Here is a 26,701-nt window from a genome sequence, read left to right on the forward strand (position 1 = left end):
GTCTTATGTACATAATGCTTATGGTGATGGCCAAAGAAGCCAAAGATCTTCTGAACCTCAGTAAATATCACTTTTAAATACTCCTTGAAATGTTTAGACAAGAAACTTCAGTATAACCTTGGAGAATGCAAAGAACTGGTTTGTCACTGTGTACTGGCTATACGTCCTACATCATCAGTGATAAGATAGCTATCTCAAAACCGCGTCTTTATAGTGATATTTATTTATTTCAAAAGAATGCCTAAATAATCTAAGAGAAGGTGGATAGATTGCTTCTAAGATAAGATATATAGATTGCTCTAAGATGTTACAAGTTGCAATTTACCCACTTGACATTTAAATATCTTTCTATGCATTTGTTTATTTCACTTTCATTGCATAATTGTCTTCAAGCACTATTTATATTTAAATAAGAGACCCCCCAAAAACATCAAATCTACACATGATATTCTGAATTTCAGTGGAATAATTTAATACAGTATTATTACATTTGAACACATACATGTATACTTGTAAATCTACTTATTTGAGTATAACTTTGTATAATATTTTGACAGATAAAAATATATGTTTTGGAACCATTATATGCATTTACCTATGCAGTAGCAAACATACAATATAGCAAACTTATAACATACGATACCAGAGTAAATTTTGTAGAAAGACATAAAGGAAAGTGATGATTTATGTTTAAAATATATGTTAATTCATTATTTACAAATAAAAATTTCAACACATGTTATATTAAATGTACTAATTTCAAGCTTATGTTCATACAATATTCACAAAAATTCATTATTTATAACAATGAAATTGGATTTTGGCACTGAGCATCTGATAGCTTGTTGACATATCATTTCACCTACAAGCTTGATGTTCTGAATATGTGGAGAGGAACACAACTTACCTAAGAAACATAGTACAATCATTGGTAATATATGGGAGGGAAACTCCTATCTTGTTCCAATGCTACACATATTACTTCCCAGGCAAGAGGCTGAAACAGTTGTGTTATTTTAATTTCATTGGGGATTTGAAAATGACGTCTACTGCCTGAATCTGGAATGACTTAGAGATGTCACCATTCTGATACAGAGTAGACCTTCCGTACTTTGAAGCATCATCCCTTGCTTGAAATTCATGAGGAATTCATTCCAGAGTATGCATAAATAAATACTTTAGGATTCTTCTCTCATTTTCTTTTTTGCTATTTTAACACTTTAAATATTATAAGATTAGTTGGGCAGTTGTTCACTAAGAACATTACAAAATATATTGTATATGGAAAGAACCTGCTTTGCTGTAAGGTCTACAGTATGAATGAGACTCCATGATGTTCATAATTCAAGAACGCACATTAACAATCCGATGGAAGGGCACAGATGATGAGTTGGGCAAAATTCACTCTTTTGTCTTTGTTGAAAGACCTTGTGGGTCTGAAATACCATGTTTACCAGAAATTTCATCCTTGTCACTAGTAGTTTTTCATGCCCAAAGTTTTCTATTTTTTAATCTGTGTTTTCTTTTTTCTTTGATTCTTTTCTCACCCCACATTTGAGCATCTCAGACTCCATACTTTCAAATAGTCCATAGTTAGTGAGTTGATTCTGAGATAGACTGGAGGGTAAATTAATTATCTTTCTTATGTAATATACATACAGTAAAGAGGCCTACGAATTGAGACACCACTGAAAAGTAGGATATTACAATATGTAAAATTATTTAACTTTAAATTTTAAAAGTCATACTAGGAATTTTTAAGTCACATTTTTAAGCAAAGGACTTCCACCTTTTGATACTTTGAGAGATAATAACTGTAACCTATAAAGAGAATTCTAGGGTTTGGGGGCACAAGGTTTGTGTGCAATTCTGAACAAGACAAAGAGAAGCAAAACTACATTTAATGACTGACCTCTTGAAATCCATGTACACAACAGATATTAAAAATGATGGCTTCTTCTTTCTATGACTTGTTTTTACTGTTTGCTTTCTATTACATTTGATATTCAATATACATACTTGTTGTGATCTGTCCAGTCCCTAAAAATGGCTTATGTGGAACAGTGTCAAGAGTAGGTCCTGAACACTAAACTATTCCATTAATAAATGTCCAAAATAAGCAGGGTTTGTTTTCCAGTTTCTTGGTGAGGTGTTTGGAAGCTGCTGGTAATAAATATACATTGAACGCATGCTGATAAAGCAAGTGCCACCTCTAACAGACGTTAGAAATCTCTCTTTACAGATGGCTCATCTTTGCCTCCAACACTGACTTAGAAGATAGGCCAAGACATTGTATTTGTAATGTGTAACAGTATTTAATGTCTAAAAGCTGGAGATAGAAATCTGTTTTTCTTCTTCTCCTTCCTTTACTTTTCTTCTTGACTTATTTCTGTAATGCCATCCAGCAACCATTTCATGCTTGGCGTCAAGCCCTTCTCTTTGTGGAGATGGCAATCTTAGATATATTTGAAGAACTCAGTGCTTTTTTTCCAACTCCAACATAGATTGTGTTTCTATCATTTACACATAAAATGTCACTATTAAGTAAGATATGGTTTGTGTTGCTTGTGCTTAGAATAATGTATGGCATCACTGAAAAACTAAATAAATCATTGTGGGGCTGCAATGTAGCTCAGTAAGAGAGTTCTTACCCAGCATGTGCAATAGATTTCCAGCACCTCAAAAAAAATATGAAGAGAAAAGGAAAGGGAAGAAAAGAAGAGAAAGGGGAAGGGCAGAAAAAAGGAAAGGAAGTAGAGAGTAGGAGGGGATGGATAGATGAAGGGATGGTGGAGAGAGTACACATGCAAGATGGCAAGAAAGGGTAAGGAAGCGCACCTTGAAAAATGAGTAAAAGCCACAGTTCAAATCAGGCAAGAGCAAGACAGCCTACCCATGGAGAGAAGTCAACTGGCTAACTCACTGCATCATCCACAGTAGTGACTGGGATTGAATGCATAAACTCCACGTTGTAGTAATTAAAATGGTGTCCAGTGCATTAGCCAGTGAGGATGATCAGGACCAGCCAATCTCCTTCCCATAGACTCCCTAATATATATCCCCCTTTTTTCCATAATAAAGATAAGTAATATTTGGCCACCTTCTTTGGCTAGGGCTTTATGCATTTTTATGCACTTAACAATGCTATTTAAAATTAAAAGTGCTATGATGAGAGATAAAGCTTTTGGCTTCATGCTCGATTCCTTCTCACTGTGCAATTGTTATTTTTTCTGAACTCATCTGTCATAACTTATTTTATTTCTGCAAAACTATTTCCCTCTAGACACTTATATTTTAACATGTGTAAGATATGCTCCAAGCCTTTCTTCCAGTACTACCCTACAGCAATGCCCTCTTCTGTATATTTTAGATTGGGTCATTGTAAGTTATCTTCAGTCCCAGACCCCTCCGGACTGGAATCAACATCAAGGAGGGCCTCCTTATTGGTGAAAGTTGAACTGAGGGTTAGGCTCTGCCGAGGTTTCACAGGTGCAAGTTCATTTAATTTGATATTTTCATTTCTGACTAGAATGGTCTTGTCCATGTTCTCTTCACTGTGCCTTGCGACAACAGCATCAAATACATCTAATTTTGGAGGCAAGGTTCCACTTTCAAATAGATACTTGGCTAGATAAGAAACACAAATGTTGGTAAAGAATGAGGTAACCATGGAGAGAGTTTTAAATGGGAACCTCTGATTGTATATACCATTCTTGTCAGAGTAATAACCAGGGTAGAAGATTAAGGGCTGCAAGTATAGATATGGCTCTCCTCCAGTAATTCTCAGGAATAGTCCAAAAATATAACCAGCAACTGCCCCATAAGTGTTGGTTCCTTTGATGAAGAGTACACAGAGCAGCTGTGGGAAGATGATGATGTAGACAAGGTCAGAGCTCAGGTACCAGAGCCCATACACAGTCTTCGTCAGCAAAGCCATGGCTGTTGCAGATGCTCCGAACACAAGCACAGTGATCCTCATGACCCACACAATTTCCTTGTCTGATGCCTGTGAGGAATCAAGGCACAGTCAGTTTTGTCAACAAGGTGCTGGCTTTTTAAGTGATAAATAAGGACGTTTCTATGCTTTAAAACTGATCTTATCCATTCTCCTGGGTTCAAAGCTGATGCAACCTGTGGCACTTGTGTACAAAGGCTTATGGTTACCATATGAAGAAAGTGAGGCTATGAAGCCTTGTTCTGAATGTACAGGGGGAAGCTGAGATGAAATAAGACCATATGTCACACATAAAATATGGAAAGGTGATATCCCACTCACATGAGGTACTAAGAGTATGGGTAACCTTATAGCTTATGCTTGTAAGAGTCCTACCAAAAAGATTACATATTTATTGTTTTAAATCCAATGTTTAGGGAACACCTGTGATGAAATACAAATGGACCATTTTTAAAAATTGTGTATGTACATGCACATACCTCTGAGCAAATATTCATGCTATGGTACATGTGTGGAGGTCAGAATTTGCAAATGTCAGTTTTTCTAATCATGCGGGTTCCACAGATGGAATATGGGCCATCAGACTTAGTAGCAGGAACATCTTTTTAAAAACTAAGCCATCTAGTTGGCTCCAATAGACTTATTTTGCTGACTATGACACAGGCAACCTGGTGAGAAGTCAAGCTTTATATGACAGAGAAAAGCTCTTGAGAGAGGCCCATTGTTTTCCAAGGACTACCTACAGTAGCAAGCTGTCCTGAAACCTTTCAGTTCCATAAGAAAAATCAAATAGAAAGGCTACTATGTGTTAAAAGCATTCTGCGGAACTCAAAGACCACAGAAGTTGTTATAAAAATAGAGTTAAGGAGTTTACCATGACTTAGGCTATGAGGTATCTCTAGGACCCTAGTATATTTAAGCAGATTAAGTGCTTTTCTAAAATTTTTGAAGCTGTATTGTCTTTTACAAGACAGACAAGAAATATAAACTATAGTAACATGACATGTTCTTGGGAAAAGTTAAACTAGTATGTTTCCTTTGCTGTGAAAATAAACAATGTGTTACTGTGATTCATTTGCAGGATACATAAGTACACTATATTTAAATATGTGTTTGAATCACTCTAAGGGGTAGATTTCAATATAGTCTCAATATGTATACACAGACTTAAATATCCTTCATCCATAATGCTTGACAGTAGAAGTGTCTTATATTGTCAGGGGCTTATGTTTGAATATTGGAATATTAGCATGCTCATAATGAAAAACACTAGGAGTGAAACTCAGCTTTAAAACAGAAATTACATGTTTCATATATACCTTGTAGATACAGCCTGAAGGTGGTTTTATATACTATGCTTAGTACAAGATTTCATAGTATGACACCCCCTCCCCTGCAAACTGTTAAAATTTGTTGGTTTTCAAAAAGTTTTAGGTTTTGGAACATTCCAAATTGAACATTTCAGGTTACAGAGATTCTATCTGCAATACCATATGCATAAGAAATATAGCAAATGCATTGGCAATGGCAACGACTACTAGTACTACTACAAATGACAGATTAAAAGGCTGGCCTTACATTTTGTCTGAAGGAAAGCTGGTAGATATTCCGAGCAAACATAGAACTCGCCGACAGGATGGACGAGTCAGCTGAGGACATGACAGCAGCTGAAACAGCACCAAGCCCAAAGAAGGAGATGTACACAGGGCAGAGGTACTGCAGAACGATCGGGAGAATCATGTCTGCTTCCTCCTTAGTCTTGGGATCTGGATACCCGTAGGCAGTCTGGTTCCAGTCTGTGGAGCAGAAGAAACCACCACAACTGAGAGCCCTCACATGGTCTATGGAGATGGAAAGTCCATATGCTGGTCATGTAATATGTCCGACCTGCCTGGGTCCAGCGAATATTGATAGCGTTCAGGTTTAGTTACACCTGCTGGGCCCTGGAACCCAGATGTTCTCTGTGTGCAGTGCTGCTTACTCAGAATCACAGATAACAAACTTTCTTTTCTTCACTTTTTTCTCTTTTTTATTTTATTAGATATTTTCTTTATTTACATTTAAAATGTTATCCCATTTTCTAGTTTCCCCTCTGAATATCCCCTATCCCCTTCTCTTCTCCCCCTGCTCCCCAAACCCACCCACTCCCATTCCTGGTCCTGACATTCCTCAATTCTGGGGCATAGAACCTTCACAGGAACTAGGGCCTCTCCCTGCATTGATGACCGACTAGGCCATCCTCTGCTACATATACAGCTAGAGCCACAAGTGCCACCATGTGTTTTCTTTGATTGGTGGTTTAGTTCCAAGGAGCTCTAGGGGTACTGGTTAGTTCATATTGATGATCCTCCTACGGAGCTTCATACCCCTTCAGCTCCTTGGATTCTTTCTCTAGTTCCTTTATGGCAGATGCCAGCAAGAGTATGCTGCCAGGAGCCTGATATAGCTGTCTCCTGAGGGGCTCTGCCAGTGCCTGGAAAATACAGAAGTGGATGCTCATAATCATCTATTGGACAGATAACAAACTTTCTTAAACCAAAGCAGTTTCTTTAGATTGATTGGAACTGAGTGGGGCCCAGGAACTTTTGTACATACTGAAATCATAGCAGATTTTCCCCCATCCACCCTTTTCCTGAAGAAAGTATAACCTTGGACCTACCTTTGAGTTAGTTTGCTTCTAAGCAGTTTCATTTTACGTAGAGTTTTCATTATAGAAAGAGAGGTAGGCTTTGCTAAGGGTAAGTCTTTTTTAATTATGAGGATCAGGTATCTGGGAGGTTTTTAGGCTTGGTATAATAAAATGACTTGAAACATTTGTTTGTCTTTGAATATATACCTTCTATTTTGTTATTTATGTGCTTTTGTGTGTGTGCTCACATACTTGTGTGCTTATGCATGTATAGTACTCAAGTGTTATGGCATATGACTGTGGAGGTAAAAAAAAAATGAGGATGTCAATTTGCTCCTTCTACCATTGGTTGCCATGGATGGATTTTAGGTTGCAAACTTAGTGGCAAATGCCTTCACTCTCAAACCATTTCACTGTCCCTATATTGGGATTGGTGTGGTTACCGCATGTGTTGAGGAAGACAAGGGACCTGTATATGAACATTAGTTGACTTCTTCGATATGTGCTGTTCTTTCTTGGTGTTACAATGCCAGGGTCAACAAACATTAATTCTTGCCATTTATTCACTTCCATTACAGTTACAATTAAAGCTATGCCTATATGCTACCAGGGCTAAAGATGCAACTGAGAAATTTAGTTACAAGAGTTAATAACAATAAACGTGCACCCAGTCTAGGAAAGAGAAAGCTGTAGTCTTGTTTTTGCTAACCTGCTTACACATGCATGTATATCCATGGGAGGGAGTGGATCTATTAACTCTTGTGAAGCAAACCCTATTTTCTTTTTAACAGAAGCAGATGCTGATAAAGACCTTGGCCAATGTTTTTATCATTCAATTATTATTTCATGTCAATGGACATGGAATGGGAAGATTATACTATGAATCATGGTTTCTGTTGTAAAACTAAAATAAAAATACACCAAAGTAATTCAATAAATAGCATTACTTTTACAAGAGAAAACAGGATAAAAGGTGAACTTTTTCTAATATGTTTTAATGGGCTCTACTTAAAGAATGTTTCTCAATGTAGATAAATATTACATATTTTCATTCAAATGTTACCTCTAATCATAATTAAGACAGCTGCAACTTAGCTCTGAAGTTCATAAAATTCTCCGCTGACCACAAATTTCAGTTTCTGTCATTATGTTCTTGTGTTTTTATGTTTACACCTCTTCTAGTTCTCTGAAGCCCCAGTCCACAAGGTGATAGTATTGATTTTAGGCAAGGAGGTTATTATGTTGCAAAGACAGAACCCTCCTGAAAGTTGTCAGTGTGCTTGTGGGGGAATCTAACTTCTTCTTCTTACTATAGAAGAAACATGAATGACAGGCATGATTACATTCAAGAGAATGAAAGGCAAAACTTAAGAAATAAATGTTACCTAGAGGCCAACAGGGAAATAATAATTTTATATTGCTCTTTTCTGTTATCTTAGTATTTAGTTTCTTTATCTTAAACAATACATGTAATGCTTAGTTTCTGCAAGTAGAATAGAAAAATCTTCTTGGTTAGCAAGCTATTGAAAATAAAGTGCTAAGATCTCATGTTCATAGTGGTTCATGGGGACCATAATGACAGAAGGATGATGATCTCCTAAGGTAGTTCCTTGCAATATTTGTATCTCTTTGGCTCACCAAGAGGACTGTAGAGGGTCTTCAGTGTTCATTTCTACCCTTTAAACTCAGAATGGAGTAGTATTTTTAAACCCCCATCCCCATGGTTATACAATGTGCATCATAGTTATCTCCTGGTTGACAGAATGCAATTTATAAAACACCAAAATTGGGTGTTCATAAAGGTTTCATCACTAAGTGACAAATCTGGGTAGAGAACACAGAACTAGAACTTTATTTAATGAATGCTATAGCAAAGTCATAGTCAGGTAATAGAGAAAGAAATCATTTACTCTGTTGGGGAAATAGGGATGTGGCATAGAACGCCTAGGGGGTTGGAACACTACCTTGGAAATGTAACAAAGATGCAAGATGTTTACCTGTGGAAGCTCCAATAGCTCCTATGCATATGGCGGGTAGAGCCATCACCAGGCACCCAAAAGCTGCCAGGAAGGACAGTACCTGAGCATAGGTGGCTGAGGATGAAGAGAGGACCCTCTGGAAGTAGGCTTGCCATGGGATTCCACCCAGCATCTGCATGAGAACCCAGGGATTCAGAGTAAGTCAAATGAAGGGAGCAAATGAAAGTGTTGCTTCTTAGGAGTTTTGCAACACTGCATCAGTTGCAAAGTTTTAGTAGACTGTGAAGTGTGAAAAGTGCTCCACAGACCACAAATCCCAACTGCTACAACTGTGTTTGCAGTATAACTTCAGTGTTTGTCAATTTAAATTCTGTTCTTCTGGGTGGAGGAGTCTGTAGCATTATTGGCTCTTGGTGAACTAATTAGATCATGAAAATGGGATTCTTATAAATCTAGTTAGTATTTTTGTTAATAAATCAAACAAGCAAAGAAAAAAACAATAAAAAATAATTGAGAGAGGTTAGTTCTCTTTCCTACCAAGTAAGGACACAACAAGAATGTGTTGTCTATGAAGGGTCAGCCCTCATCAGACATATCTTGCCAATGCCTCAATCCTGAGCTTTATAGTCAGACTATGACAAACAAATTGTGTTGATTCCAAAGCATCTAATAATGATAGTTGTTAAAACATCCACAGAAGGCCTGTCAGTGAGTGACAATGGTGATTTTTTGTTTTTAATCTTGGACTCCTTGAATTATTTCTCGTTGGGATTATACTAGACAGTTTTTTTCTTTTTCTTAATTTGATTGCTTTTAGGTGCCTTAAAATTACCCAGAAGTCTTCAATTCAGTTTGGGACAGGATTCCCACTGTCATAAAAATGTAAAAACTAATTGGGTTTCTGAAACTCATGTGATGAAATATGAACCACGGGTCCCAATGAATATCTATAGATGTTAATCATATAGTGGGAATGAGAATGGTGGGAAGACATGGTTTTCACATCCCTCTGGGAGAGTGAATGCACTGTAGTATTTTATTAAAGGGGACTCTGCAGAATGCTCATTGGGGCACTGAAGAGAGGGTCAGAATTTCTGTCTCTATTCATTTTTGTAGAATATGTCCCATGATTTAGTTTTCTAACTAGATTACAGATATTTTAGCACAGTATATGTAAATGATTGATAAATGTGACACTAGAGGTACACTCAATATTTTCATTAAAGACACAAAACCAAAAAGTTTCGTGGCATTATAATAGGCTATAAGAAGTCTGAATGGAAACAAAACTGAGAAACAATTATGTGGGATTGAGAGAAAAGGAAATAAGTGGATGCCTACAGAACAAGGAGCAAAGCCTGTAGAAATGACATCTGAGTTGGACATACAAGAAGAGGAGAGTTTCTTGAGGGAATGCTAACATGACACAAAGTAAACAAAGAATGGTACCCAGGTATCTGTGGGACCACTGCATATGTGATATGGGTAGAGTTCAGGGTCTAGAGCAGTTGTCTGAGAGAAGAATGGAGGATGATTGACTTTCTCCTAGAGTATTGATACATCTTCAGCTGTCAGATGGATGGAAAGTTGGTATTCAGGAATTAGTATATTAATGAGGGCATAGTTGAAGAAGCTTGCTATGTCACCTGTGGTTTTTCTTCAGGGATTTAACTTTGGCATAGCTATTTTTGTTTGTTTTGTTTTTGGTTTTTTTTGTTTGTTTTTCGAGACAGGGTTTCTCTGTATAGCCCTAGCTGTCCTGGAACTCACTCAGTAGACCAGGCTGGCCTCGAACTCAGAAATTCGCCTGCCTCTGCCTCCCAAGTGCTGGGATTAAAGGCATGCGCCACCACGCCCGGCTACTGGCATAGCTATTTTATTCATCTTTGTTTCATTTGTGTCAAGCATAGCACAGAGTAATTTTTCTTCCCATACAAGTCACACATATTAAAAAGTAAACAGTTCAAAATAAATTGTAAATTTCATAAATCTATTCCTCAAGTCTGTATTCTTTCAAAACCATTTTTTAAAAATTTTCAAATGTGTAAGTTGGTACATCAACGACTTTTCTCATGTACTACTTATATTAGAATAAAGTAAATTTTAATGCTTTGTTCCAGAACACAAATCAGAAGCTTCAGGTGGCCTGGTTCTCCAGGTAAGTAAACCTCTATGTTACAGTTGGCAATTACATGATTTATAAGATCCTATTGTAGCAGAACTCTGGATCCAGAATATGCAATGATATAGTGCTAGACCTTTAAGGTTCCCTTTGCTGTCTACATTGTGTAGGTTACCATTAGTCAACATGTGGCTCCACCCTTCCAAGAAAAGAGTTAATTCAGATATAGCCCTGGGTCAGCAGAGGAAGCCGTGTGTACACATGTGAGATCCTGAATGTGTCTTTGATTTTTATGAACAACTAGACCACATTTCTTGGATGACAGTGTCACTTACCAATAACAGAAAATTATCAAGCCAGGTGTAGACTTCAACTGATTCAATGGTTCCCAGCCAGGGACTCTGGTATTTAGCATGCACAGCTGTGAATCCGATGTCGGTGACTGCAGGATGTGACAGGGCAAAAGGGACACTGATCCACTGGAACAAAGAATAACATTGGAGCATTGGCTATGAGCTTAACTGTCCTGGATATGTGTGGGTCATGTTCCTAGTTTATTTTTCTCAGACTTGGCACAGCTTAATAGCTGCTCTTTCTCAGACAGAGAAGGAACTAAAATCATGTTCTCTATGTGAAGCTATGAAACACTGATTTAGAAAAAAAATGAAAAAAGTCATTGAATACTCATGTATTTGATTATATTGGATTAAGTAAACTATAGAAGTGGTCAGATGAACCTTTTGAAAAGAAAATATTGCATCACATACATCCACATACTCATACACACACAGACACATATACACACATTTTTGTGTTTCTTGTGAATTCAGCAAAGATACATATCCATTAATATGGGAGGAAAACAGGTGATTGAAGGATGTGCCCCAGGACTAGTAAAGAGAGGCAGAGCTGAAAGGATTCAGGGCAGAATGAACAACTAGAAGCATACAGATATTACTCAACTTACCATTGGCTATGTGGAGTTAAATCATTTAAAGCAGAAAATACTTTTAACTCACAGGACCTACCAAACATACTGCTCAGCAGCAAAGTACACTGAAATGTATAGGTTGTTGCCAGGTGATTGTGTGGTTGACTGGGAAATGCAGTTGTTTTCCACTACTAAATATCACAGAAGATTGAGCTGAATTTTGCAAGATTGGGAAGAGATGCACATTCAAATTTCAAATAGAGATTCTTTCTAATGGGCATGGCTTTTGAAACATCATAAAGCTAAATATGTTAAGCAGTAATATCATAATTAAAGGATCATTTGCATATGCTGTGTGTGTGTTTGTGTGTGTGTTCAGATTGGTTGGGTATCAAGGTTTGCTGGCAGTGGGGTGGATTTTGGGTATTAGAGACAAAAAACAAAAAACAAAAAACAAAAAACAAAAAACAAAACAAAACAAAAAAAAAACCCTCAAGAAGAAAGCCTTGAGTTTCAAGCAAAATGGTTTTAATTATGTTTTGTAGGTAACTGAAAGCTAGAAGAGTTTCATATTTCACATATTTCAGCTTAGTGTCATGGATATTATGTGTTTCGAAACACAGAAACAAATGGGAGTATCACAGGACATCCTGACAAAGTTTGGCTTTGAAATAGAAAGATGCTCCTAAGAACAGATTGGCAGACTCCACAGCCTCTGAGTTAGAATAGGGAGCAGAGGCAGAAAGGGAAGGCTAAGTGAATCCAGTGTTCAGCTTTGGATCTCCAAAGATGATTACAAAACCCATAAAATTAGAGAATCTGAGAAGGTATGGTCAAAGTATAGATTGACTAAGTATGTATGCATAGGAATTAAAGCTATGAAAATAAAATATATTTAGACTTAATAGTGCTTTAATTAAGAAACCCATAATCATGTAGTATTTACCTAATAATACACAGAAATGATTTAATTTAATCTAGAAATAAAAAGAAATCTGCCCCTATAACTTATCTACTTAGTTATGTTTTATGGCAAAAATTTTTTTCAACATATATCCCTACACATGTTTGCCATTCCATTCTGACACCTACAAACTTTGAGTCATTAGTCTGTGCGTCTTGCATACTGAACTCATGTAAAGCAATAAGGTAGGATTTACATTGTTGGTTGATAGATTCATCACCTGGAGTTGGGCTTCTTGGGATAACAAGTGCATCAACTATTAAAGCTAATATCACCCATACTGACCTCATTTCTGACACTCCAGGAGAAGAGCCTTTGTGTTTTCTGCTTTCTTTATGGATAGCTAAGATGGTCCTGAGTAAAATCTAGAGTCTTGTACATCTACTTAGTTTGAACAATTTGAAAATAAACAGTGAGAATTCTTGAGCAAGTTAAATATTCTGTAATTTAACTTTAAAATGTGTTTATGATGATTTCTAACACAGTGTATAGGAGAAGAATGAGAAATGGAGGCTGTGTAACTCTATGGGAATTAATATTTACAGTGTAACTCAGATGGCAGTCAAATGATTCCTCTGGGATATTGTTACTGATGATATAAAGGTACCATAAAAACCTATCAGATTTATCTCCAAAAGTTGGGTAAACCCCAAAATAGTCATTGGAGATTTTTGACTCTAAGAAAAATAAGATGAAATATAATCAAGGATGTTTTAATCCTGATTGGAAAAATAAGTGCACTAACATTGTCTGCAGCTCCGCATAAGAACAGTTGACCTGATGTTTGTATTTGATGAAATTGTGCAAATGGACCCATGTCACTCCATTGCACAGATGCCCATTACCATTTCTACTTCTTTTTATATGAAGCTGGTGTTTCATGCTATTATAATTATTATTTTTTGCATTTTAAAACTTGAGGATGCAAAGATTCATAAGTAGACTAGCATATATCTAACATGCCCCAGCGTGCTTTCACTGTTAGCCCAATACTAGTAATACTCCATAGTGATAGTATTCTTTGCTTAGTAAGACATGGGTGGGGTATAATTTATCCTGGGACTAACATACACAGTAAACCTTGTTCATTTCTTATGTAATTAAGCTCCTTATGGTTAGAGCCTAGAGACTGAAGACTAATACTTGAATCTTTGATTTTTCTAATGACATATTTTTTTGGAGTGTCTTATCAGTCACCCTGTAGTAACTAACTGAAGAAACAGAGCAGTATTTTGGCTAGCTTGCCATGAAACCTTAATTTTGCTCATGAGATGAAAGTGTTGCCACTGCCTATTAAAAGGATTACAAGAAAATTGGATTCAGACTAATAGGGGTAAGAAAGCAGGGCCCAGATATTTGTAAGAGTTAGAGTTAGGGCACACATTTTGGTCAAAATCTACCAAATAAAAATAGCCAGGGCTTTTGATCTATCTAGTTTGTATATCAAATCGTATTAAATCTATTATGTAATTTTTATTATGGAAAATCATATATCCACTGACTTTTGCTGAGTTAAAATACATATTATTTTTAGAAGGAAATAAGGCAGGCAGGCAGGGAGGGAGGAAGGAAGGGAAGGAGGAAGGAAGGATAAAAGGAAGAAAGGAGAGAAAATGAGAGTGATGTCACTTACCAGTCCTATAAAAATGCAGAATAGCTGGACAACATCAGTATATGCCACAGAGTAGAGCCCACCCACTAGGGTATAAAGAATGGCAATGAGTGCAGAGACAATGACCGATATGTTCACATCCACATCAATGATCACGCTGATGGTGGCCCCTGGAAGAAAATGATCAGGCAGCTCAGTGGGCAAGAAGCAGAAATGATTCTGCTTCCAAAGTGCAGCCACAGCAGACATGTCCCCGGGGCTTGTGGGATGTGCACAGTGACAACAGTGGAAAAGAATTGTTGTGTTGAAATTTTGTCTTAGTAAAGTATACATCTCTCTACATATAGCAGGATATATCGGAACTTGGTCTTTTGATAATTTATGTAAGATATTAAGTGACCAACTAGAAATATGGGTAAATTCCATTTCAGCACTTGTAATGCCTTTCATTATATGAAATTCTAAGTTGATTAAACATGAACAGTAGACTTCCATACATCCACAAGAAGTGTTTCTAAAAGGCATGAGCATCCATTTCCATAATTTACAATGAATATTTCTTTCTATTTTGTCTTGTGCTAGCTCACTCTAGCAGACAAATTCTACTAGATACCAAAGAACTGAGTCAAATTTATAGGATAGAATAATAAAATGAATCATTGGAGTTTTCCTTTTTTTTATGGAGTCATTCTAATTAATTTTTTCCATAAAGGTTATAATCGGAGTCTTCAATGTTTTTCTTTCTCAAAGAAGTCACAGATCTCTAAAAAAATGTATAATTGGTGTATGTGTGGTTTCTTCCCAGAATGTCAACATACTGAAGAATCCAGGCTTTAAAAAATATCATAGTTTAGGAGTTCTCTTCGATGGTTTTCTGTCTAGGTTGTAAGTTTCTTTGAGGGTAGGGAATAGGGATTGTCCAAGAACTTTTCTATGTCCCTCTTTCTCTGTGAGTGTGTACATATCAATACTGTGGCAAATGTAGCTTCCTTGCTCTTTACAGTCAGAAGGAGCAACAGTTCTCCAGAACTGATGGTTTTTGGCAGGGTCCATGTGGTGGAGGAGGAAGGATTCAGTTTTCTTTAAGGGTCTGGCCACCAGGAGTTTCACCATGCTCCAGTGAGTAAGTATATGGGCAACACAAATTGGACTTGTTTTATTCTGTGTTCCCTCCTCCTCCTCCTTGTCCTCGTCCTCTTCTTTTGTGTAGGGGGTTGCAAGGGTTGGGAGTGGAACTGAGAGGAGTTGGGAAGGAGGACACTTGGTGTTTCTGATACGAAATTCCCAAATAATCAATAAATATACTATTGAAAAAAACCTCATAGTTTAGGGCCTGGATAGATGGGACAGTGGTTACAAGTACCTACTTTTCCTGTAGAGTACCCTGGCTCAGTTGCCAGCACACAAATGATGTCACATGAGCATCTATAACTCCAGTTCTAGGAGATCTGACACCCTCTTCTGACCTTCATTGGCACCAGGCTCTCAGTGTTTACACATACATGCAGGCAAAAAACACTCATACACACAAAATAATAAAGAAATTTAAAATTAAGAAAGAGAAAATCATAGTTTTAGTAGCTTTTCTCTTCCATTTGTTTGATTTCTTGCCTTATGACATTGTTTATTGTGTTCATTGGTGACTGTCTTTACACTGAGGATTCTATGAATGGGCAGTTTGGAACACTTCTAACGCTTTGTACTCTGTCACTGGCATGCTCACAGTGTATACCACCTACCACAGAGGAACATCCATTGTTTAAAAAGCAGTTCAGGTTATTTTGAAACACTAATACAAAATAATTTTCAGCTGTAACGATGGGAATATAACAATTTCCTTGACTACAAAGAGAATATAACAAGTGCCTATGATTCAAATGCAAAAGACACCGAATATCCATCAGTGCTTTTGAAAATGGCAGGACTTACTGTATTGACACTTAACAAGCTTTTTTTTTTTTTTTTGTCTGAAGCTTGTTTTTAAATGTTGGAATTTTAGTTGAAAAATCTATGTCACTCTTTTACTGCAGTTTTCTGCTTTCATAACATTTTCAATTTATAACTCCACAAATTATAAGCAATTTAATCATAGGCAAAGATCACAGCACTAGATGTTCAGTCTTTGGAGATTCTATCATTTGGTTGCAACTCAGTGGCCTCAGTGAAGTCTACTGCCTCTTTATCACATCTGAGTTCAATTTTTGTGAATATATTTCCTATATGATTACAGTAATTGTAGTGAGGAAAAAAACTGCATCTGTTGGTATAATGTTATAAAACAAATCACTGAATTTAACTATTAGAAATATAAGAAGACATCTTATTCAAGCATCCTAATATACTATCAAATGTTTTGGTTTATTTCTTGGTCAAATAATAATGCCAGCACCAGAATGGTATTGAATGGTACTAAATGTTAACACAGCGCAGTGTGATTCAGCAAGCAGATGTCAAGTGAGAAGACATAATAAGTGAAGAAGATATAACAAAAGTCATAGGTTCTGGAGAACTTTCAGGATGTCAGTGTTACCCATTCAGTGATGGCTGGATCTGAACATGAGGCAACAAATCTTGTTTAATATGGTGGGCAAGACATGAGAAGGATAAATGATCGAGTCACGCCTGGAAGAGATTATTCAGAAAACGAAAGTGAAAGAAGACCAAAGAAGTGGTTGTGTAGATGAAACCTGTGGACGTAGCCATCTGACAGGGATTCTGAGAGGCTGCTCCTACCTTGAATACACAGTGAGAATGATCTCTTCTGTATGTTACTTTAAATAAATGTAGCGATTGCAGAGAAAAGATTCACCTCTGTTTTCATTCCCCATGCTCATTCCTAGTGAAACGAAGATGAGCACAGATAGAGTTTACACTTATCTCTTCTTAAATATCCCAGGATTATTTCTTACCAACAGTACTTTTGAAATATAACCAGCAAAGACAATAATTTTATGATACACATGTGCTGCTAGAACATATATTTCTATCAAGGGGATATATATATATATATATATATATATATATATATATATATGCTTATATGTGTGGGCAATATGTATATATTGTTACTTTATATGTATGTGTATAAAGAGAGACTGTTAACATGTTTTCAGAAACTCTTAAATACATATAAAGGCATACACAAATATCTGCAGAGGTAATTATATTAAAGTGCAGAGTTTAGCTACTATGTTTTGCATTTGTAAAATGCCATAGAAACATCAGCTCATTAATTTTGTTCACCTCGTAGGACTATTATTCAGAATCTTTATTCAGCCAGGGAGGGCATTTTGTATTTAGCTATTACTTGGCTCTCTCCCTTTTGTCATACCATGGCAGGTAGTCTATACTTAAACCTGAAATTTTTAGTGTCAAACTTGTGGCAAACAAAGTCCCCTTGTTCCTTAGCTAATGAGCACAAGGTTGGGGTTTACATACTATCACTAGGCTTTAAGGTGAGGACCGTTGTCCAGCAGAGGGGCCTGTCATTTTTGAGAGGTATTTGTGTATTTTATAAACCAGCCAACTGTCTTTCTTTTCTTTTCCACCATCACTCATTTCCTTCCAAGGCTATAGACCAAGAAAAATACCTTAGAGTATATAGGAATTTGGGAGGAAAGGGAAACAAAGTGGGTGTGAACTAATTCAAGTACAGAAGTTACACAAGATAATACTGAAGCCAGGAGACAAGCCCATTGTCTGGCATATGTTAACACCAAAGGAAATTCCAATCGCTCTAACCACTTAGTTCTTGGCTGTAGATTCTATGCTTGCCCTTCCATTTGGAGAAGAGATGGGAAGTCCTGTGTAGGATGTGGCCACCTGGTCCATTGAAGAGGGCTGCTGCAGAAGTTCAACTTTGCAGTTGCCCAGCAAGTAGCTCCACATATAATAAACTGAGACAGGTCTGCCTTTAGTCTAAAGGTAGTAGGTGAAAACTAAAGATTTTTTCCTAGTCCTATTAAAAACACAGGAGGTGAGTCCAAAGCCTAGGCAACTGGATTTGTAAAGTATCAGAGGCAAGATGGAAGACTCACAATTCTAGAGAATGAGTATAGGAGGCATAGCAAAAAAAAATAAAAAGAAAAAGAAAGAAAGAAAGAAAGAAAGAAAGGAAGGAAGGAAGGAAGGAAGGAAGGAAAGAAAGAAAAAGAAAGAAAGGAAGGAAAGAAGGAAGGAAGAAAGAAGGAAGGAAGAAGGAAGGAAGGAAGGAAGGAAGGAAGGAAGGAAAAAGAGAGAAAGAGAGGAAGAAAGAAAGAAAGAAAGAAAGAAAGAAAGAAAGAAAGAAAGAAAGAAAGGAAGGAAGGAAGGAAGGAAGGAAGGAAGGAAGGAAGAAAACAAAGACTCTCCCATGCCTGTAAAGCCTGTTGAAATTTTTGATTTAAAAAGAAAAGAGTAATAAAGCCTGAACTTAGAAAGAGTTGCTTACCAGAGGAGGGCAAAACTGCAAGCAGGGAGACCTCAGCCTTGAACCCAGTGAGGAAGGCCTGGCTGAGGCAGGTAGAAGGGAGAGGTGGGCAGAGGCAAAGAGAGTGACTGAGTATTCAGGAGAAGAACTAAAGAGTTTAGTATGGCTCTAGAGTTGAACTGAGACTGGTAGAATGAAGGAGGCAGCCATGCCAGTGAGGCAGTGCGCAGCTTCCTCAGGATTTGCATCTCAAGTTACTTGAGATAGGAGCCTGTGGATGTCTACATTTCAACAACTGGCCATGTTGTTTTAACCTCTGAATATGCATCTCCAAGAATAGTAGACTGGGTTGAAGAGAAGCTAGGGACTGAAAACCTTTCATATGTTGACAAAAATAAAAACAAAACCACTTAAGCTTGGAAAAGAATTCTCCCTGTGTTCCTTCATTCCTGGTTTTAATTTTCCATTGATTACCCATAGTATTATTCCTTTGAAAAGAACTTACACTTACATGTCTAGTTAGTGACTTTGCTTGAATGCCTTTCTAGTCTATCCACAGGCTGTGAGGTCCCATTTCTCTGCAACTGTTACTTACTGTTGACACCTACACTTTGTTTTACATTTGCTTTTAATAAAGTACTTCTCGTGTAACAATGTCACTGCTTTGAAAAAAAATCTTTGAGAAGTTTAGTTTTCCATACATTTATCAGTTTTAGCATGGCAGTCATTGGAAGAGAAAATAGGAAGAGGCAACATGTGCTTGCAGAAGTCAGAATAGTTACTGAAAGTATATTAAAGGTTAAAAACCATTTATTTTAATTGATTGAAGACTAGAGATTTCCATAAGCCTTTGGCTAATGGACAAGTTTTTAAACTTCTGATCAAACTTACCTTTTAGTTGTGCTTAAAATTAAGTATATTTTATTCTAACTCATATATAACCTTAAAAAACAATTCCTGATCTTTATAACTCATGGCCACACTTCAATGATGTGATTCAGGTTCGAAACAAATGAAGTTGAGATTAGATTTCTTTCAGCACTATTGTGGTATTTGAGTAAGTATAGAATTTCTGTTGAGATTCTATAAGAATAGATATGGCTCAGGGCACAGTTTTAAAGATTTTTTTTAAAAAAGAGGCCAAACCATATGATTAAGAATTGAAGACTCAGTAGAACCATTTTCAGTCCTTACCTAATGCAGAGAAAATTGCTGCAGCCCAGAACATCTCTCCCATCAGTGCAGGGATGAAGAGCAGCCCACCCATGCGCTTTCCATAGATCTGTTGAAATGGGTCTAACATAGTCACATATCCCTTGGAACGCATAGGTTTCGCAAAAAACAGACCACCTAAAACAAATCAAACAAGGGCTTGTGGGAATAACAAAAATTATGATAGAAACTCTTTTACTATACTATCTCCCCCTCTCCAGGAAAACAAATTGTTATGATATCAATATGTACTGAGGAGCATGTCTTACATGTCTAAAAATATAGTACCAAGAAATATTTAGCAACCTAATATAAATTTCTTAGTACATCTAATACTGCATAAGCCCACTGGGCAACTTCATGACATAAGTGAGGTATATGAGTTGAAAAACATGGACCAAATCAGTGTGTATTAAAATACTTTGATGCATTTATGTCAAACAATTCAACATTTAGACACTTTGACTAAGCACAAGGCCCAATAAAAGCATTTTGTGTAACAAAGTGAGAAATTTCTCTTATATAATATTCAAACTTTTAGCAGTTTGACTTACCAAAAAGAACACAGGGACAACTGAGTTGATTAGGCTCTAATGATATATCCATACAATTTTTTTAAAGAAATAAATCATAGCTGTTTAAGAAATTCACTGTTCTAGTGGCTATAAGATCAAAGAGTTTTCATACAATTCATAAGCAGGAGATTAATAATCCAAGCATTAATGTTAAGCTACATAACAATTTCTGGTAATTGCTACTTAGAAAGTTTCTCTACAATAGTTTTTCACATTGCTTTACTTATTTTTTTGTACTTTATGCTGAGTACTGAGTGAGTCACTGAGATCTTAATACCCACTTACCTAAAATTAGACTCAGAGAATATCCAATGGGTGCCTGAGCCCAAGCTAGACCACAACCTGGCCCATACACTGCTTCTGCTGTCCCATTGATGTAGCCTCCTCCAACCCAGGTGGCTGGAATAAAATAAAGAGTAACATTGGAACACTGTTCACCTGCTGTGCCCTAAGCCCATCTGTCCAACACAGTAGCCATTGGGTTCATATGTCTATATTAAGCTGTGCAATGCAGTTAGTACTCATTTAGATATTCTCTTAGATACGTATTCTTCAGATATATAAATGTTGTGTAGTACAATTGCTGCATAAAAGCATTTATAGAACCAAACAAAGCAGGCTTTGGCTGAACAAACTCAGACATACAAGCTACTAATGTCTCTCACTAGATCTGATTCTTCTTTTCTTTTATATAAAATTTTAATAATTACTTGAGAATTTCATATAATGAACTTTTATCATATTCAGCACCAATACCTTCTGCTAATGCCTAACAGAATATTTTATTCTTGCTGGAAGAAGATAAGTTAACAGAACTTTTAGATTTTGTATGTATGTCTAAGAAAATAACAGAAAGATTCAGAGTGATAATGCATGTGGGATGATACAGGTCCCCAGACTTAATACTCTTATCAGACAAGAGCATGGATAATCCAATCAAGAATGCAACATTAAAGAATACATTCCTATGTATAGAAATTTTGTCTATATCATTAAGATGTTACTGACTGTTTTCATGGTAGAATTTAGCCCCTTTTTTGTCTAACATGCAAAGAAGAGTGTATTGGGATTAATACTACATTAAAATATATACATATAGAAAGAGCGGCATTTGGAAAGAGATCAAGGAGGGCTACATGGAACAGTTTGGAGGGGTAAAATGAGAGAAATGATATATTGCATTGCAATCTTTAAAATGTAAGAAAAAATTAACTCGAGAAGACTTTCTGATTATGAATTTTAGGAGCATTCAACCTGAAATTTATGTCCTCAATACTGACATGGACAGGAACTGTATAGCAGAGACTCCCATTTTCACAGAAGGCTTCACACCATTCATTGCTTTTCTCATTCTCATCCCTGTTGAACTTTTAGAATTCTCCTTCCCTATCCAGCACACAGTATATGTAACACGTGCCAGAAGAAATCTATTCTTACAAGATTCGGAAACTGAGACTTCATCTTTGAGCTAAGATGGCTGAAGCTGAGATGATGCTAGCAATGCCTTGGTTCAGAATAAAAATGGATCAAAGATTTTAAAGAGCACAGAGCTTATTAGCAATTACTTTCTCTGTGTAGCTTCTCAGGCTTTCATCCAAAATCAAAATTAGTGCCTGAGTAATTATTATATTAATCCTGTATTTATTGTAATGCAGAACTGAAAATTTAGTCACCTACCATGATTAAACACAGTTTTTCTATTTGTTATTGATAATGTCCTTTCTGGGCCAGAATTTGTTACACACACACACACACACACACACACACACACACACACACACACAATGAGCAAGAACACAAATTCTTTTCAACTATATATTTTAAGAGAACCTACAGTTTCACTCTTTATTTCTTATGAAATGCATGTAAATAACTGAAACTAGTGAAGCTTAATATTCAGATTTTAAATAAATGGTCACATTGAACAATGGCCTTCTGAGCTTTGAGAAAGAGTTGTTAACAAGTCAGCTAGACTATGATAACACTTTATAACATCCTCATTTGACTATTTTTATATACTTTAATGATGTATCATGTTTTTTATAAACTGCATGAAATGGAAAAACAAATTCTGCAACATTGTATGAGTATATGAAATAGATTGTTATAGAATAGTAGAATATTATAATAATCAGCAATGATTAAAATGCTTGAACATTTAACAGCTCATTTATTATTATTCTTGTGTACAAAGTACCTTTTTAAAGAGACATAGTACACCCGTAAGAAAGCTGAACATAGCACAGCATGGAAGAATAGTGAGTGTGGTCATCGAAAGACCTCATCTTTATCTGTGCTAACTAAGCAAATCTGGAGATTCCCTTCACTCTACGCCCCTTTCACAGAGCCTGCTGTAAAGAACATATGGCTCCATCTACAGTGGCTGAATATATATCTGAACTTACAATTCGAATACTTGAGAGATTAAAAAAATCTGCAGTCCATATAGGATACTGTAGATCTCAGATGACCAAAATGTTCAGAAGAGAAAGACCGTCTTCATAGGAGAGTAAAGTCCCTAGCTAACACACAACGTCAATTGTCTTTCGATAAAAGGTTTGCACAGACACTGATATTTCATTTGGATTTGGTTTCTAGTTAGACATTTTTCTAATGAGACATCAAGAGTTCCAGCAAGAACGTATCATGTTGCTAGTATTAAAACCACTAAGGAAGGTTCAGATCTAATGTGTTGTTAGTCAAAGTGTTACCAACCATTTATAAGACACAATTTTATATTGTTTTCAGAATTAGTTTTGGAGACCAAGACAAAAATGAAAAACAGCAGAAATCACTCTGAGACCAAAGGTAGAACAAACAAGGGCTGCTCCTAACAAAAAGAAGATTATAAAGGAAGAGAGATGCAGATGATGGCCTGTGAATTCCTTTGAGGACACACCTTGACTTTTTCCCTTTTATACCAAGGATCCTGAAAAACTTACTTTTATTGTTGTAGATTGTTTCCTTTAAGGAAAATAGGTATTAAATGAGAAAAGTAAGCTTCTAACAGGAATAATTAGATTAGAATTCTACTGCCTTCAAAATTATCTATTTAGGCAAAAAACTACAACCAGGTAGTATTCACTTGTCATTTCAGAGAGCTCAGTCACAACCCCAAATAGACACATTGAGACGCCATCACATTGTTTCATCGATTCTCATCTCCACTCCTTTGTTTTTACCATTCCTATCCACTAGCCCGTCAAGAGAGACCACGTTGCTTCCCTAATATTAAGTTCAGTGATTTATTGTAAAATTGTTTTTGTCTAGAATTACTGAAATTAAAACATGTTCATTTTGTTTTAAATTAAATATGAAGCCACTTTAAAATATAAGTTGTGGACTGAAAGAGCTCCAAAGGACAAAGGCAATGTGTGATTTCTCCCTTTGAGTAGAAACCAGCCTGGGAAGGGAATACAGAGAAACCTACCTGTCATGGTAAAACCACCAACCAACAAACCAATGTCACGGCCCCCGACTATGATGGCTTCACTGCGCTCTTCTGGGTTGCCGCTGTTTTTGGTTTTCCATGCAGCCCATATTCCAACCAGAAATATAAGGAGGTAGAAGAGGATAATAGCTACCAGTCCTTCTACGTGGAAAGACATTTTTATTTAGGGTACAGTGCAGATCCTTCCACAGAGGGCTACTTCATCAAATCTTCTGTAGAAAATACAGCAATGTATTATTAAGCAGCCACGCACTATGCTTACACAGGCTGCCAAAACGAAGCAGCTGGATCCAGACATCTTTTTTTTTTTTCTTCTTTGAAAAAGCTTGCATTGAAATCCCATAATACTAATCATGGCCAACAAGTGTCCAGTTCACTGCTCTGTTTCTGCTTAACAAGTTAATGCTTTGCATTCGAAGAAACAAACAAAAAAAGGAGTGAGCATAAATCCAATAAAAATAATTTTTTTTGTATTTTATAAATTCCTTCAAGTTAAGTCTGTTTTGTATTACACCTCAGTTCTTTAGATTGTTTGCAGCGATTATGCCTATATATTTGCCCTTTCAAACTAAGTCAATATTTAATAATTGTTTACTAATTTAAGTGTAGCCTAAAGGAATACTCCAAGAAAGTCTCCCCCCTCCCCCTCCCTCTCTCTCTTCCCCCCTTTCCTCCTCCCCTCCCCTCTCCTCTCTCTCTCTCTCTCTCTCTCTCTCTCTCTCTCTCTTTCTTTCTCTCTTTCTCTCTTTCTCTCTCTCTCTCTGTTCATTCTTCATTCTTTACTTATCCTTTCAGACCTCAGGAAACAGGTCCAAAAGTAACTCAATATAAAATATCTGGCCAGAATACCCCCTCCAAAAACACTAAAACAAAAACAACGCCCCCCCCCCAAAAACAAACAAACAAACTAGGAAAATCCTTTTTAAAATCAATTTACTGTGACAACTAAGTATGTTTTCCTTGTTTAAAAGAAGGACCCTCTCAATCTCTCAATCTTCCTTTGTCCTTAGTTCATATCATGTCCACCCCACCCCCACCCCCACCCCACCCTCACTCCTACCCCCACCCCCACCCCGCGCCTCATCATCCCGGTCTCTACAGAAGAGGATTTTAAAATAAGGCAATATATAAACCACAGTCACAGATACGAAAACGCGAACGAAGAGGACTGATGTCAACTTTTAAAATAAAGCTTGATCTTACGGAATTCCTGTTCTCTTATACTGAACAAACCAGTGCTATTTCCTTCACCCCAGTTCACAGGCGTAAGTTTTTGTGGGAGGGGGTCTGAGCTTTGCAAGCGGGTTCTGGCTGCAAGCACTCACCTCCGGGATGTTCTGGAGCGCCCCGGACCGGGTGGGCTCCGCCTTTGTGAGCCCAGAGCCACCAAATTTCCCCTCCGCCCAAACTCCCCCGCGCCCTGCTCCCCTTTGCCTCTGAGCTCTGGATCTCCTGAATCCAGACTCCTACAGTCGCTAGCACCCCTAGAGCCACAAGTGCTTCTTAACTGAGCGGAGGGGACATCCCCAGCAGGCAGAGTCGATCCTTCCCGGGCGGCCCCGAGGGTGTGGCCCTAGCTCTTGTTCCCGTAGGGCTCTTACCTTTGCGTCACCCGGAGCTGCTTTAGGGGTCCAGGAGCCCCTTGAGCCCCGGGCTGTGAGGGACACGGAGGGAGGGAGGCTCGAGGTGAGTGGAGGGGGCTCCGGCAAGGAGCCCGATGAGGACTCCGAGGGGGTGAAGCGATCGATCTGGGTATTGGAAAAAGTCTCTTTATAAGGGCGGAAGGCGGGGGCGATCGTCAGAGCTCTGGAGAAGGACGTCAGAACAAAGTGGTGCTGGGCGTGAGTTGCGGACTGTGCCCTGGTGTGGCCCGGGGTGCGAGGGAACAGCCAAGCTCAGATCCAGCACTTGCCCAAGTTCATGTTCCCATCCCAAGTCAAGTCGTCTGCTACCCTAGAATGGAGGACTCCAGACTAAAGGTCATTTCCCAGCCTACCTGCCCACTTTATCTTTCTGGGTTGCAAAAGACAGCAATGGACTTGGAGGATTTCACTTGCAGATGCAGACTGGAAGCTTCCAAACCCCGCCTTGAGGTGTCCACATGCAAGCTCAGTTAAGGGCCTTGTCTCTGTCTCTGGTTGGCCTCAGAGAGGGGTTGCTTTCAAGCCCTTCTTGGCTAGTTTTTTTGTAGAAACATGTTAGGAAGGTTTAGACTAGTCAGCCTATTTCTCTTTGCTTTATATTCATATTCCCTTCACTTAAAACTGGGGTCACCATGAAACTTTCTCACAGGTGCACAGTTCTTTAAAATAAAGTTGGTGTGTAAGCCACAGGAAACATCCTACTAGCTAAGCCAAGCACTCTAGCTTATAAAAGCACTCAGTCTATCACTTCAAACAGGTTTAGATCTTTTGCATGCATATATATCTAGCACTACATTTCTAGCATACTACATATCTAGTATTCTGTGACAGGATTACTTATGTATCTGTTGTACCTGTCTTTAAAGGGCTTTATCTTATAACAGTTGAATATATTGTAGAGGGGGCTGCTTCTGCAACCTTTTAAATGTGTTTCAGGGAGAGGTGTTATGGAATGGGTGTGAGGAAAAAGAAAAGATTGAAAGCCATAAAGTCTCAGCTTTGTGCCCACTTTCTCACTTCTTTCTACATCTACTGAGCCAGTCTATTAAACAGTGAAACAGTGCATCTGACAGCTAACGAGGTGAAGTCCATACTCAGCTGCTATCCACCTCTCTAGGCTAACCTGCAGACTAGCTCCCATCTTAGACTGGATTTATAGAGGCTCTTTTAACTGTATTCCCCATTCCTTTGTTCTCTGTGTGAACAGTAACTTCCCCTGT

General features: G+C 37.5%; 1 protein-coding gene across 4 annotated transcripts; it reads right to left on the minus strand.

Annotated features, from left to right (window-relative positions):
- Positions 1 to 448: 448 nt before the first annotated feature.
- Slc5a7 (solute carrier family 5 (choline transporter), member 7) lies at positions 449 to 25,897 on the minus strand. Of its 4 annotated transcripts, none has more exons than XM_006524775.3 (9): positions 25,440 to 25,897; positions 23,818 to 24,047; positions 20,673 to 20,786; positions 19,795 to 19,950; positions 14,214 to 14,362; positions 11,021 to 11,164; positions 8,582 to 8,735; positions 5,534 to 5,751; positions 449 to 4,006 (listed from the first exon to the last, which is right to left on the minus strand). In XM_006524775.3, exons 2-9 carry the CDS (start codon positions 23,993 to 23,995, stop codon positions 3,377 to 3,379), a joined length of 1,743 nt encoding a protein of 580 aa, XP_006524838.1. In that variant the 5' UTR covers positions 23,996 to 24,047; positions 25,440 to 25,897; the 3' UTR covers positions 449 to 3,376. The 4 variants fall into 4 exon arrangements, with proteins under 4 accessions (XP_006524838.1, NP_071308.2, XP_006524837.1 ...); NM_022025.4 differs by having other exon boundaries at positions 23,818 to 24,050; positions 25,440 to 25,893; XM_006524774.3 differs by lacking the exon at positions 25,440 to 25,897 and adding an exon at positions 25,164 to 25,373 and having other exon boundaries at positions 23,818 to 24,050.
- Between the last annotated feature and the right edge of the window lie 804 nt (positions 25,898 to 26,701).

The sequence above is a fragment of the Mus musculus genome, chromosome 17 (genome assembly GCF_000001635.26).
Source record: "Mus musculus strain C57BL/6J chromosome 17, GRCm38.p6 C57BL/6J".
Lineage (NCBI taxonomy): Eukaryota > Metazoa > Chordata > Mammalia > Rodentia > Muridae > Mus > Mus musculus.